At 44.4% G+C, this 13,486-nt stretch overlaps 1 protein-coding gene across 2 annotated transcripts in view; it reads right to left on the reverse strand.

The window, feature by feature from the left end:
- HTT (huntingtin) overlaps nt 1-13,486 on the reverse strand; it is a 1,924,961-nt gene that overhangs the window by 1,416,261 nt on the left and 495,214 nt on the right. For both annotated transcript variants that reach the window (XM_078678546.1, XM_078678545.1), the window contains 2 exons: nt 12,174-12,313; nt 7,624-7,687 (listed from right to left, as the gene is read on the reverse strand). In XM_078678546.1, coding sequence (XP_078534672.1) covers nt 7,624-7,687; nt 12,174-12,313 — 204 coding nt within the window. The remainder of the gene's footprint in view (nt 1-7,623; nt 7,688-12,173; nt 12,314-13,486) is intronic.

Here is a 13,486-nt window from a genome sequence, read left to right on the forward strand (position 1 = left end):
CTCAAAAAAGCTGCCACCGGGGCCAGCACCTTTGTGAATATCCGCGGCGCTGATTTCAACCCAAATGTGAGCACCATGAATTGGAAGTGACTCTTGCCCACTGTGAAGCGAAGGAAACGTCTGTGAGCTGGGTGGATCGGGATATGGAAGTAGGCATCTTCCAGGTCTAACGTAGCCATAAAGTCGCCTGGATTCAGGAGGCGCAAAATGTCCTGGAGTGAGATCATCCAAAAGGAGAGTTTCACGAGATAGGTGTTGAGCTCCCTTAAGTCCAGGATCGGACGCCACTTGTCCTTGGTCTTCTGAATCAGGAAAAACCTGGAATAGAAGCCTTCGCCTCTTTGCGATAGAGGGACACGCTGGATCGCCACTTTCTGAAGCATTTGTTGAATTTCCAATTGCAGAAGGCTTAGGTGTTTCGTATTGGTGGCGTGGGGAGCTCTGTACGGTGGAAAATCCTGAAACTCCAATGTGTGTCCCTGACGGATGATGTTCAATACACATTGATCCGATGTTATCTGTTCCCAGCTGCTCAGATGTTGAGAGATCCTGACGCCCACTGGTGACACATGGGGCGGAGGAACAGTCGGCAGAGTCAGGAGGCCGCTATTGACGCTTGAAGGCGTCCCTGCCTTGACGACCCGGTCGCCCACGTGAGCTTTGGCGAGAGAAAGATTGTGATTGCGATTGACGCTGATAGTACTGATTGCCGTACTGAGGCCTGTACGATTGTGATTGTTGAGTATAGCGTTGTTGTTGGTAACCACCTCTTGTCGATGTGAAGCCTCTTCCTCTTGCTCCACGGAAAGGTGTCTTCCTATATTGCAGTGTGCCCAAGGAACGAGCCGTTTCCGTGTCTTTCTTTATCCCCTGTAGAGCATCATCAACATGCTTCCCAAACAGCATGTCTCCGTCAAAGGGTAAGTCCAGGATTTTATTTTGGACTTCTGGATGAAACCAGGTCGCTCGCAACCAACCCTGTCGTCTAAGAACAGCTGCTCCACCAAGAGCGCGAAAAGCGTTGGTAGCGATGTCCATCGCGCAATCTATTATTTCCGATGAGGAACGTTGTCCCTCCTCCAAGAGTTTCTGGGCCTCAGCCTTAGGATCGTTCGGGAGCTGATCCAGGTATGGCGAGACGTCACTCCACATCTGACGGTCGTACCGTGCCAGGATTGCTAGGGCATTGGAAGCCCTGACCAGCAAACTAGCAATAGACGAAAAACGCTTCCCTGCGTTATCCAATCGTCTTCCTTCTCTGTCCGGAGGAGCTGTTAGAGGAGCCGATGGATTGCGTGACTTTCGCTGAGCTGCTAGCGATATCAACGAATCCGGTCTTGGTTGGCCAACAAAGCAAGCTGGACTGTCATCCGGCGCCTTATATTTCTTTTCCAAGCGCGGAAGGACTGGAATGACCGTAGCCGGCGCCTGCATCACCTTCTTTCCCTCTTCCCATATGTGTTCCACAATGGGAATGGAGCAGACAGCCTTGCGATAGGATTCCTTGAAATCATATAAAAAACAATCCATGGAAGTTGAAGGCATGGTGAGTTTAAAACGTGCTGTGGCTCTATCCATTAAGTTGTGAAAACCTCCCACGTCCACCGGAGGCGAGTCTATTGGGTCCGGTATTGGGGATGCCGGATCTGGAATAACATATTGATCCCATTCAGGATCTTGAGCCTGATTATCTCCTTCATCATCCTCTGAAATGTCAACATGGGTAGGCTCTACCCGCTGAGGAACCTCTACAGCCTCTTCTACATGCTGGGACAGTGAAGGGCAAGTAGCCGACAATTGAGGTTGCTCCTGCGCCTGTTCTTGCACTGGACGCGACGCTTGCCTGCTACGATATTCCTCCAACATAGCTCGTAAGTCCGTAAGCAGAGACATCGGCATTGAGACCATACCCTGCTGGTTCGGGACTTCCTGGTATTGTACGCGATCCTGCTGCTGTTGTTGTTGCTGATGATAAAAATATTCATTCTCTGGCTCAGAGTAATGACATTTCAGGTGCAATTGTGATGGACTATACGCATCCCCAAAGTCACCATCTTCCACATCCGAATCTTCTTCCTCGTCAAACAATAAGGCTGGAGGTAATGGAGCTACCTTCCTCGGTGAAGTCCTATCTGGCGTAATACGTCTTTTCCTAGGGTTTTCCGCCCTCACTAACATCGACCCTTCCATCGTCGACGGTGGTGTCGTCGAGGTCGTCGACGACAGAACTGGCTTTGACGTCGTCGAATTCATCGTCGACGGAATTGTCATCGTCGACGGAATCGTCATCGTCGACGGAATCGTCATCGTCGACGTGATTGTCGTCGTCGACTTGGTCGTCGACGGAGTTATCGTCGTCGACGAAGTTTTCGTCGAAGTTGTCGTCGTCGGGGTTGTCGCCGTTGACGTGGTCGTCGTCGTCTTCATCGACGGTGTAATTCTCGTCGACGATGTTGCCTTCGTCGACGGGAGCTTCTTCGTCGATGGCAAAGAAGATGTCGTCGTCGGTGGTAAACTCGACGACGATGTCGTCGACGAAGTCTTTGATTCTTTACCCTTGGCAGCTGAGGGAACTTCCACAGCTGGCTTTTTGAAAGTCTTAGATCCATCAGCCTGATGGGATGGCCCAGCCGAGCCATCATCTTTCTTTGATTTCGGCACCTCAGGTACCGGCCTCTCCCTCTCCTTTTCACTTGCGTGAGGAGATTCGCCAGGCCCAGGCTTGCCAGACCTGTCAGAGGTCCCACGCACAGCCTTCGAGGGGGGCTCCAAAGAAACCGAAACAGATGACCTACCCCTCTTCTGTGACCTCTTCCATGACGTAGAAGAAGCAGCATCCTCTTCATCACTGGAAATAATCCTATCTCTTGTCTTCATCTTCTGTAACCACGTCAGCAGACGCCCCTCGCGGTCACATAGAGTTTTAGTCGAAAAGGCTCTGCAGATCTTACAGTCTGCCACCTTATGATCTAGGTATAAGCAATATATACAATCCTTGTGCTTATCCTCAGCAAAAAGTCGTTTTTTTAGAACATGTGGCACAAGGCCTGAACAGGCTTTTCTTCTCCTTGTCAGCCATACATAAAGATGTTAAGAAATCCTGTAAAGATTTTGAAGAAAACAGTACCTCAAAAGAAAACTAGAGGAGAGCTCTATGGAGACTCCCTATCACCAACGTGCGGTAGAAAATCTGAGGCTCTGAGCTTTCTCAAGAAGGTTCCACAGGGTGAGGCTGTTCGGATTGGTTGGTGCTCTACATTTGGGTCTTTTTTACAAAAGGACACCTATAGGCTACAAAATAGTATAAGGCCTAATTCTTCCTCTTTTGGTATGTGTATGTATATATATATATATATATATATATATATATATATATATATTATATATATATTTTTTTTTTACCGGGGCTCCCATTCCGACGACGGGGAATGATACAAGCTATGGGAATCTATGAAAGTTCCAATACTGGAGTAAGCTGAGCGCTCTCTTAAGAGTCCAAGCAATGGAGCCTCTACTCTTTAGAGGGGTGAGGTGGATCATAGAATCGCCAGGAGAGTGGTGGATTTGCCGACGAGGAATAGCTTCACAACTTAAAGAATAATGATGCTCTAGTACGCAAAAACAGCTTGCCGCGGAAGGATTTGGTGTATGGTGGATGAACACACAAAGCCTGAAACTCCCTCATACACTGTATTGAAGTGATGACAAGTAACACAGTTTAAATGGTGAGAAACCATAAAGGACAAATGTGGAGATGCTCAAATGGAGTAAACATCAGATACATAAGGACAACATTGAGGTCCCATTGGGGAACCACAGATGGAGACAGAGTAAACCGATATTGCAGCCCTTTCAAAAACCACACCACAAATGGTGATTTAAATAAAGGGGGGTGATCGGGCATAAGTAAGAAGGCTGAAAAGTTACTTTAAATGAGCCCAGAATAAGGCCTTGCTGGGCAAGAAACAGAACAATCTGAAGACATTAGGATGACTTTGGCCCAGACTGTACTCATTGGTCTTGATCTTCTTGAGAACTCTGGGCAGGAGAGGTATTGGCAAAAAGGCAGATAGGCGTCACAAGTTCCACTCAAGACGTCAAGCATCTTTGAGAAAGAGATGCCTTTTACACACCGATGCGCAGAAGTGCTGACATTGCACTTTCTCGCGGTGGAGAACAGATCAAGCCAAGTTTCTTCCTAATCACAGAAGACACCATGCGCCACAGCCGGATGTAGCTGCCATCTGTTACCCGCTTGGCGGCAACAGTTGTGCTTGTCAGCACCTGCATACAATGATTCTGCAAGGTGGTTCACAAACAGGAAAATTCTGTGATCGCCCAGCCATTTCCAGAGGTGCAAGGCCTACTGGCACATGGTCCGTGACCCCTTCCCTGATAGACGTTGTCTGTAAGCACCTTTATCAGCCTTCCCTTGACGTATGGCAGAAAGGCTTTCATAGCCAAATCAATGGTCCTCAAAAGATATGGAGCCGGGAGTCTGTCAGCTCTGGGTGGGGAAGAGAGTGGCCCAATAGCCACCAATGCAGATCTTCGCAGTCTCCTCCGAAATCTGGACACAGTCGGAGAGGTCCCCTTAATGTTGGCCCTGTGGGACTTCAGATCCAAATGCAGAGCATGAATATGACTCTATGCAGGAGGCCATCAGGCTCAGAGTCGACCTCGCTGAAATCTAAGACCAATGCTGAAAGATCGGGATAATAGACAATGCCCTAGACTCCCTATCAATGGGGAAAGACACAAAACCAAACTGTGTCCAGAATAGCGCAGATGAAAGGGAGAGTTTAGAAAAGGAGTCAGATGAGACTTCGTAACATTGAGTGTGGAATTCGTACCATCATTGAGTGGGCATCGGGTAGGACAAATGGGGTCACCTGGCGGCAAAGTTGGCATCATCTTCAATGTACCCGAGCCTGGTGTCGTCCTAGGGGCTGTTGGTACTGGGGGGGAGGGCAGAAGTGGCTTAGAGGGTCTAGCTGGTGCGGATGGAAAACCTGCCGGCAGTAATCCAGGTAGAAGGCCTCCTGGCTCCTTGGGCCCACAGGTATGCCAGATGGTGTTTGTGAAGACCAGAAGAGCTGGAGCATAATTGCGTAGAATTCTTCTAACTTGGGGGACATGGCTAAAGGCCCCAGAAACTCATGATGTGCCAGAACCATCTACGAAATCAGCTCCAAATTTGGCCAAATTTGGGAGCGGGACTGGAACTGTTGGTGTTGACCAAGCGCTTCGTATGGTGAGAAGGAGTGGAACTCTGCTTCAAATTCTTATGTTTTTTGTGATTACCTGAAGACTTGTATCGCGACAAAGACTGGCCTCTAGATCATCTTTGCCGACTCCTGGAATGGGAGCAGGACCGGGATCGGACCTTTGACTTGGAGCGGTACCGACAATGCGACTTCTTGTGCTTGCCAACAACAATTCGCCTCGTGTTCCCTGATGGCCCTCAGCTTTATTGAAGTGCAGTCTCTGCGGGTCCATCAGTCGTGGCCATACCCTCGATCCCACAGGCAAATCTGGCGGGGATCTGTCACAGACATCTGCTTGCGACAGTCCTTGCAGGGTTTGAAAAGTCTCTGAGAGAAACACTGCATCTGCGTCTGGATGTGTGGAAAGAAAGGAACTGACGTCAGCACATGGGAGTGGTTGCTATATAGGCCCCACAGGTAATTTCCAGAATGGAACTGTGCCAGTGCAGAGCTGCAAGTCGCCATCGTCCAACATGCAGAAGCACTGCTATAAAGTTTCAGGATCAAGTGTGACGCTTGGGGAGTATTTAAAATGTGAAGCATCTGCAGCTAGAATTCTCTATCAGAAGCCCTTTTTCATATGTGCCACAAATGGAAGCACTACAGCTTAAGTGGAAGCGTTTTCCCTATCCTGCCATCATACTGGGAGAATATGTTTGTAGACCTTGTTCTATCTGTAGAAAGGATTCATCAGAGCCCAAGGGTCATAACAACACAATTAAAGTTACAAACAAAACTCATGGACCCACAACCTAAACCCAACATGTTCACAATGGTTTTTCTGAGGCTACCAGAAGAATTTAGAAAAAAAGTTTACGATCTGAAGTCCCTGAAATATGCTGTGTTATGTATCCAAGGCAAATTGTCTTTGAAACAAACGCCTCTCATATCCAAAAAAGGACCACTGGAAAGGATGCTTGAGAGAGGAGGTTCCCACCAAATCATGAGTTTAGGGATCTGTGGAAAAGCTGAAAGATCTACATGCAGATTGTAGAAACACATGCAGACTTCAACGGCACCATACACCTAAACCTGGCAAACATGTGTTCTCCAACACCTTTAAGGTGTTCCTTTAGCTACTATAACTAACATCTGCAAAAGGTAAATAACTGCAAGCACAACTATGCAGGTATTATTCTGCCACTGAACTGAAAAAGACAAGGGCATGCTGTGGAAGGGACGCAAGAACTTAAAGAAGTATGCCATAGATTCCCAGGGTGACAGAGAGATTGTGGGTCTAGTTTCTCGCCCGCAATCACATGTGCGAGTCAAGAAGACCCGCCCATTTCAGGAACTAAAGGAAATACTGACGGCAACCGGGAGGGAGACGACCCCGGGTCTATGAGGAGAGAAGTAACGCAAGACAAGAAGCGGTTTGCGGACTGGAGAAAAAGACCGGCGGTGCTGTTTTCAGGACTTCACTGGAGGCACGATGGAGGAGAGAGAGCCTTGCCCTCAGCAGAGCTATGTACACCCGGTGACCTGATGGAAGAGGATGCTGTGGTCCTGACCGCTACAGCTCAGGAAACAAGCCGTAGCACAAGGAAAGTGTTGTGGTGCATGATGTCTGAGTAGCAGTAGAGTCACAGTGGTAGGGCATCAGAGGTGGGCTAGGTGAGGGCCCGGAAAGATTTGGTACTGTGCACTGGGGTACGGTGAATTCCGGGAGAGCACCAGAAACAGAGTACACTGACAGAGCCTTCACTGGTAAATGGTGGTGGGATTGTATACCGGCATACCTTGATATTCAGGACATGTTTTGTTTCTTCCTGAGGGTGTCTTTCCTGACGGGGACTGTATGAAAGGAAAACCACACCAAAGAAACCCTGAGCTTGAAGACTAAAGAATGGAGCGACATAACTCCAGAGTGCCTATATGAAACAACTTTATTTTGTTTATCCCCTCCTTCCTTATAAAAATAACCCCTTATACCTCATATACTGCAAGGTGCCAAATAAATCATAGACACCTACGCTACTTGTGTAGTGATCTGTTCCATCAATCTGTTACACATAACAAAACACATATTTTCCAATAAAACCTGTAAGGGGACATAAGGTTACATACTATAATCAACTTCAAAAGGTTTTCACAAGGTAAAGGCATATGCTGATAGACTTCAGGCACCTGCAAATGCATGTGAACATGTAATCTAAAATCTAGATAACATTGAGGTACTTTGATTGTCACTAAAGAAAAGACTGTTTTAAGTGATCCAGAATGAAAACATACAGTGTTTTTGACTGAAAGTGAACCCATCTCTCCAGAATATTACATGCTTGAAAAATGAACCAAAGTCAGATTTGTTGGAATGAAAAAGACAGATGCAGTGACTAGACAATTACGCATTACTCACCCCTGTATAATGGTGACATCCTTTATGTAACTTTTGAGTCTTTCCTTCCAGAAAGCTGACTAGCCTGCAGAGTATGAGAACAAATTATCAAAATGCCACTCACTCCACAATCACAGTTCATGCAAAAAAAAAGAAAATCACATGCAATATTAAAGAATCTTTATTTTCCTGCAGGAACCAAACATTAGTATTGACATGAAACAGGTTTGCAGTCCTCCTTGTTAGGAAAACAAAAATAGATGGCTTCAATAGCAATATTATATGATATGATGGAGAATCATTCAACAAGACTCTGGATAAACAAGCTATTAAATGGCCTGCAAAAGTAGAGCACCGGAGGGACAAAAGAGGGAGAGCAGATGTAGAAAATAGAGTAAAGCAAGTCAACTCCAATGCTGTAAGGATTGAAAAGAAAATTATGGGGGCTACATGGAGACTAGAAAATTATTTCCATGTTATTACATTTGTAACAGTCACTTAGAACCATAGATGCGTACTACTTGCTTAATACACTAGGTATTAAAAGAAAGAAATCATAAAAAGAAATAGGTATGTGTCACCTGGCTTTATACAATTTCCCATCATCAAAAAAAGAGGAGCAAAAGAGGGGTAATAAACAGGTCGCCCTCTACTCACTAAACCATATATTAATGACCTGACTATATATAACACTCTATACTTTCAATTTAAGAGGGGCAGGGTTCATACCCAATCTTTGCCACGGGCAAGCTCCACTAATTGAACAATCGTGCCCCACTCTATGTGTTATGTAAACTTTAAAAGTTTGTCAACCCACCATACAAATCCTCACATCATAAACAGAGACAAAAAAGGTGTGAAAGGTCAGAAAGTACCTCACGTAACCATAACCCAAGGAGCTACTGGTTGGTACTCACCAGTTTGCTCATGTTGTCATCATTGGTAACTTTCATGACCAGAACAGAAAAGGGGAAAGTGGAAAGTTATTGTGCCCAATTTTTGAAGTTGTGTGAGAAAAAGGTCAAGGAAAATAAAAGTGTGGTGTCAATGCTTGTGTCATCCATCAACCATCTAGACCCCATAAACTGCAAATGTGGAAATTGCTTTTCCAAGCTAAAATGAGTTGTGGCTCACTTACAGTTGTACATACTTTATTCTTTGCAGTGACCGCACTCATATTAAAAACAAGGCATGTTTAGACCCTTATAATTGGAACGGCCGACATGTTTTGTTGCCTAGTAATTTTTGGCAACAGCATCAGGGCTCGGGGAAATATCTCCACCTTGTAAGTAGCAGCCACCAGTCGTCGTCTGCTATACAGGAGAAGATTGGAGTTCAGACGACTGGTATAGCGGTCGATGACTGGTGGCTGCTACTTACTCGATGGGGAAGGGTGGCTAAAATTTGTTTGTTCTCCGTATCGGAGTGTGTTGCCAGTAGGCTTCCAGTTGGCAACCGCCGGATGGTCCCTGAAGTATCAGCAACGTGGAGATATCCCCGAGCCCTGATACGGGGACATTGCGGGGTCTAGATGGTTGATGGATGGCACAAGCATGGACACCACACTTTTATTTTCCTTGACCTTTTTCTCACACAACTTCAAAAATTCGGCATAACAACTTTCCACTTTCGCATTTTCTGTTCTGGTCATGAAAGTTACCAATGAAGACAACGTGAGCAAACTGGTGAGTACCAACCGGAAGCTTCTTGGGTGATACTTCCTTGAGGTACTTTCTGACCTTTCAAACTTTTTGTCTCAGTTTATGAAGTGAGGCTTTGTATAGTGGGTTGACAAACTTTTAAAGTTTACAGAACACTTAGAGTTTGGCACGATTGTTCAATTAGTGGACCTTGTCCGTGGCAGAGATTGGTTATGAACACTGCCCCCCTTACATTGAAAGTATAGAGCGTTCTATATAATCAGGTCATTAATATATGGTTTAGACAATATCACCACAAAAAGACAATGCCCATACTATATTCAACTAAGCTACTATTTGTTGTTAAATATATCTTTGCGCATATTGACACAGCAGAATTGTTCAAAGAAAATACAATTAAAGCGGTGTATTAAAAAATGCTTTCTTTTACCTGATCTTCAAATCATTAAGCCTCTATATTTGCTCACACACCATTTATTTCAGCTATTCAATCAAACTGATCATTACTCTTAGCTATACTTCCAGGCCTTCAAAATTGGATTGTCATCTCAATCCTAAATATACCTCTTGACATTAACAGGTCGACACCAGTACCAGCGGACTCTTCCTATTTTTTTACAAGCTCACTCAGTGTCTCACCAAAACCAACCTATGGGTAGCTGAAAGAACATTTGACAGGGCCTCCTCAATTCACTGTGTCATACAAATGTCTACTAGACATACCTTCCAAGATCCATTTCCAAGTTCTTGCTGTTACATTAACCAGGTGCTAGACCATACATCATCTATGCTAGACCATACATCATCTAGCTGTCAATTACACTCAAATTGTTGTGAAACCTATCAACACTTGTATGGCTTCATAATGGTACTATTCCACTGGAACACCATTAGTATCAGCCTATGACACTAATCAGTTGCGAGGGGAACTAGCCCACCACGTCTGTTTGAAGCTTTCCCAACACCTCTCAGAAGCACCTTTGCTGTCTACATGAATGTTGAGACTCTACTTCCTGGTATGGAGCACGGCCCACCCTGCGGTGGTCCTTCTTGTCAGCTACATTCCCCTCTGCCAACACAGTATAACATCCCTTGCAATGAAGCACTTGGCTCAAGCTGAACTGATGTGTTCACGAGGGCCGCGACCCGCTTGGATTTGCTCAGACTGTCTCACACCTGGCTCCTGTGCTGTGATGCAGTTTAGAGAGAGATGTGTAGGTGAAAACATATGGCTGCAGGGCAGATTATACACATGAAAATTCCCACCCCACCCACGTTTTTGATATGAAGAGAAAAACAATGAAGATCATCAAATATCTCACTCTGACGGTGACCATCTTTCTTCAGTGAACCTTCAGCTGACTGATCTTTACAGTCTACTGCGGGGACTTAGGGCTACCTGGTGGCCATGAACAGTGGGTTCTGCCTTTCTGTTGTCCAGAAGGAAGAGAAGTCTATGGAAATTAGCCTAAAAAGTACTCCATCATCGGTGCGGTGTCTAATTTTCACATTGAAACTGGTAGCTTACAATGTTACCTGCCTTTTGTTAATTTGCGTTGAAATTTCCAATGTGTAAATTAACTGTTTTACTGTGGTGATTGCTTCTCTTTAAAGCACTCGGACAGCCGTTTAGATTATGTTCACTCTATATAAAACTTCACAATAAATAGTGGCAGAATCTTATTGACTGCTAGGCGCACACATGTGGTACTCTTTAAGGCTTAGCAGGTCACTATACTAAATGAAATCCCTGATTGAGCAGCTGAAGTTGAGATGTACTGAGGCCTACCCGTACCAACACAAGCAGATGAGCCTGCCACTCCAACAGGATATTAACCATGGTCTACAAAGGTGGAAGCAGGAATTATGATCTGTGACGCAAATCAAGCAAAGGAGGCTGGGCAATGAGGCATAACATTGTGACCCTCCCTACCTTTCTTGGAAGGCACATAATCAAAGAGACAGGTGAGGTGCTAATTCCCTAAAGACCACATCATTTTCCATTATCAAAGAGGGAAGGAGCAGATCTGTCCTACCGGATACAGGAAAAAGTAATTACCAGTTTAAGAACTAGAGCATAAGAGCAGAGTGGTGGCAGTGAATTACCACTCAAACTATGAAAAGAAGTGCAGACCTTCCTTATATCAAGGTGACGTTTACGGAAACATTTGAAAATCTGTCCCTTACCATCAGTAGAACCCCTGTTTTGAATTTGTTCACCTGTGTGTTTATGTTACTGCCAATGACACAGAACTCAGTGTACATTTCCAAAATTGTCAAGAATGCAATGTTGTTCTGTGAAAGAATGCAGGTTACTCTAATTTCCAAAAATAATGAACTAATTTTTTCATAAAGCTTAATACTGTCTGGCCATTTCTACCCACTAAAGGTAACAAATGTTACTAGTACCTAATTCACTGATTTCACTTTTTCAACCTTTCACACATGAAAGGTTGTGCAGCTCAGGTCAGGACTAAATTGTATTTTATGTCCTGCAAGGCACATGAGGTTACCATTTAACTGAATGAGCCATCGTATCAGTATTATCTGACTTCTTTTTCCCACCTTCCTGCCATTAACGCCATGCACCATTTGTGGTGGGTAGGCTACACTTTATATCACCTGCTTCCCTCTTCAGACTGTTTCTCAGTCACTATTTCTGTGCTTGTGCAGATATTGAGCTCAATTTATAATTGGCAATTTCTCATGGCTTCGTATTTTGGTTACTATTGCAATTTTTATCTTCTGTATACCGGTTTCTCAGCCACTATTTTTGAGGTATACACTTGTGCTATAAACAAACCCTTTTAAAAACCTTCTAATGAACGCTATTCTCTGTGAAAGGACGTAGTCACCAGCGAAATCATGCAATTATATTTTTTTTCTGGGAAAAAGTTGATATATGCTCACCGAAAATCAATGTCGGCTAGAGTTTCTAAAAGCTCTGTTCTTACTAACCAGTAAGAACTATTCCTCAGCATTAAAAGATCAATTATGAGTTGTAAACCTAATTCGCTGTAGGTGCTGCTGCATAAACTCATGATGCAGTGCTAAAAGGGAGACAAAAAAGTACACACATTAATGTATACATATACATATGAAACAACTGCACTCAAACATAGTGATATTTTAATGTTGTATTCGCTAAATAGCAGTTAAGCAGGTAGAACATATGTGTGGGCCCAATTATGAGTCAACATGATCTCCAGGAAGACAAGTTCAGCTAGAACAATTGGCCATTGTTTCCTTTCACAAGAAACAACCCGAGATGAGATTCTGGTTCTTTTTGCCATAGTCAGTGAGATGTAGCTTTTTAGAAGTATGCAACGTATACTGGCTAGTACAAATGCAAGATATGTAAAGTTACAGTTCACCAAGATTCCTTTCTCTTTAGATGGAAATGCCTTTAGCAGGCAGACCAGCAGTGTGTGTTACGACTACATCAGTGCAACGTGGCAGCTCTTGTGTTCGAATATCTAATTTACTTAGCATCACCTATATATCAATAGTTTGAAGGGTCTTGATTTTATTGGGAAATATGACCACAGGGGGTTCCTCCTCCTGTGGTCTGTGGTCATAGCCCTTTTGCCACAAATCCGAGAAAATTACCACTGAACTCTATATCAGAGTCATAATACTACAAATTCTAAACCACAGCCTTGTATTGGGTAGTGTCCGTCAGTATGGCAGAATACATTACCTCCACCATCCAGAGGGTACTCCACCTGCCAAATTTAGAAATGTCTGCCAGCCCAGAGAACATGGTGGTTCCTTGCAATGTACAAAAATGTTGGTGAACATCTGCTGTATGATTTGATGGACGTACATCAAAAGTTACACTTTTTTGTTTTGTTTTTCCAAACACAAAATCCTAAAGCGGGAGTTTGTTTTTGAAAAACAAAGAACTAATGACTGCAACATCTTTGAAGTTTTTTTAGAGTGTGGGGTTATTCTTGGGTTTTTTTCCAGTAGCTTAGCACCATGTTTTTCCTGGTGGTGACAGACAGGAAAAATAGAGACATTATACCGGTCACCCTAAATAGGACAGTTGCAGGAAGTGCTCCATTTGAGTACTTAAGGTCCACCCAACTCTAAACTAGGCCGGCGTACTGAGGGTTTGGCAATCAGTGTACTGGGTCGCATTTGCAATAGAGTACCCTGTCCGCCAAACTCTAAGTTAGATACAGGTCTTCATTCATTATCTGGCCTAAATGTAAAATGGA

Source organism: Lissotriton helveticus, chromosome 2_2 (genome assembly GCF_964261635.1).
Source record: "Lissotriton helveticus chromosome 2_2, aLisHel1.1, whole genome shotgun sequence".
NCBI lineage: Eukaryota > Metazoa > Chordata > Amphibia > Caudata > Salamandridae > Lissotriton > Lissotriton helveticus.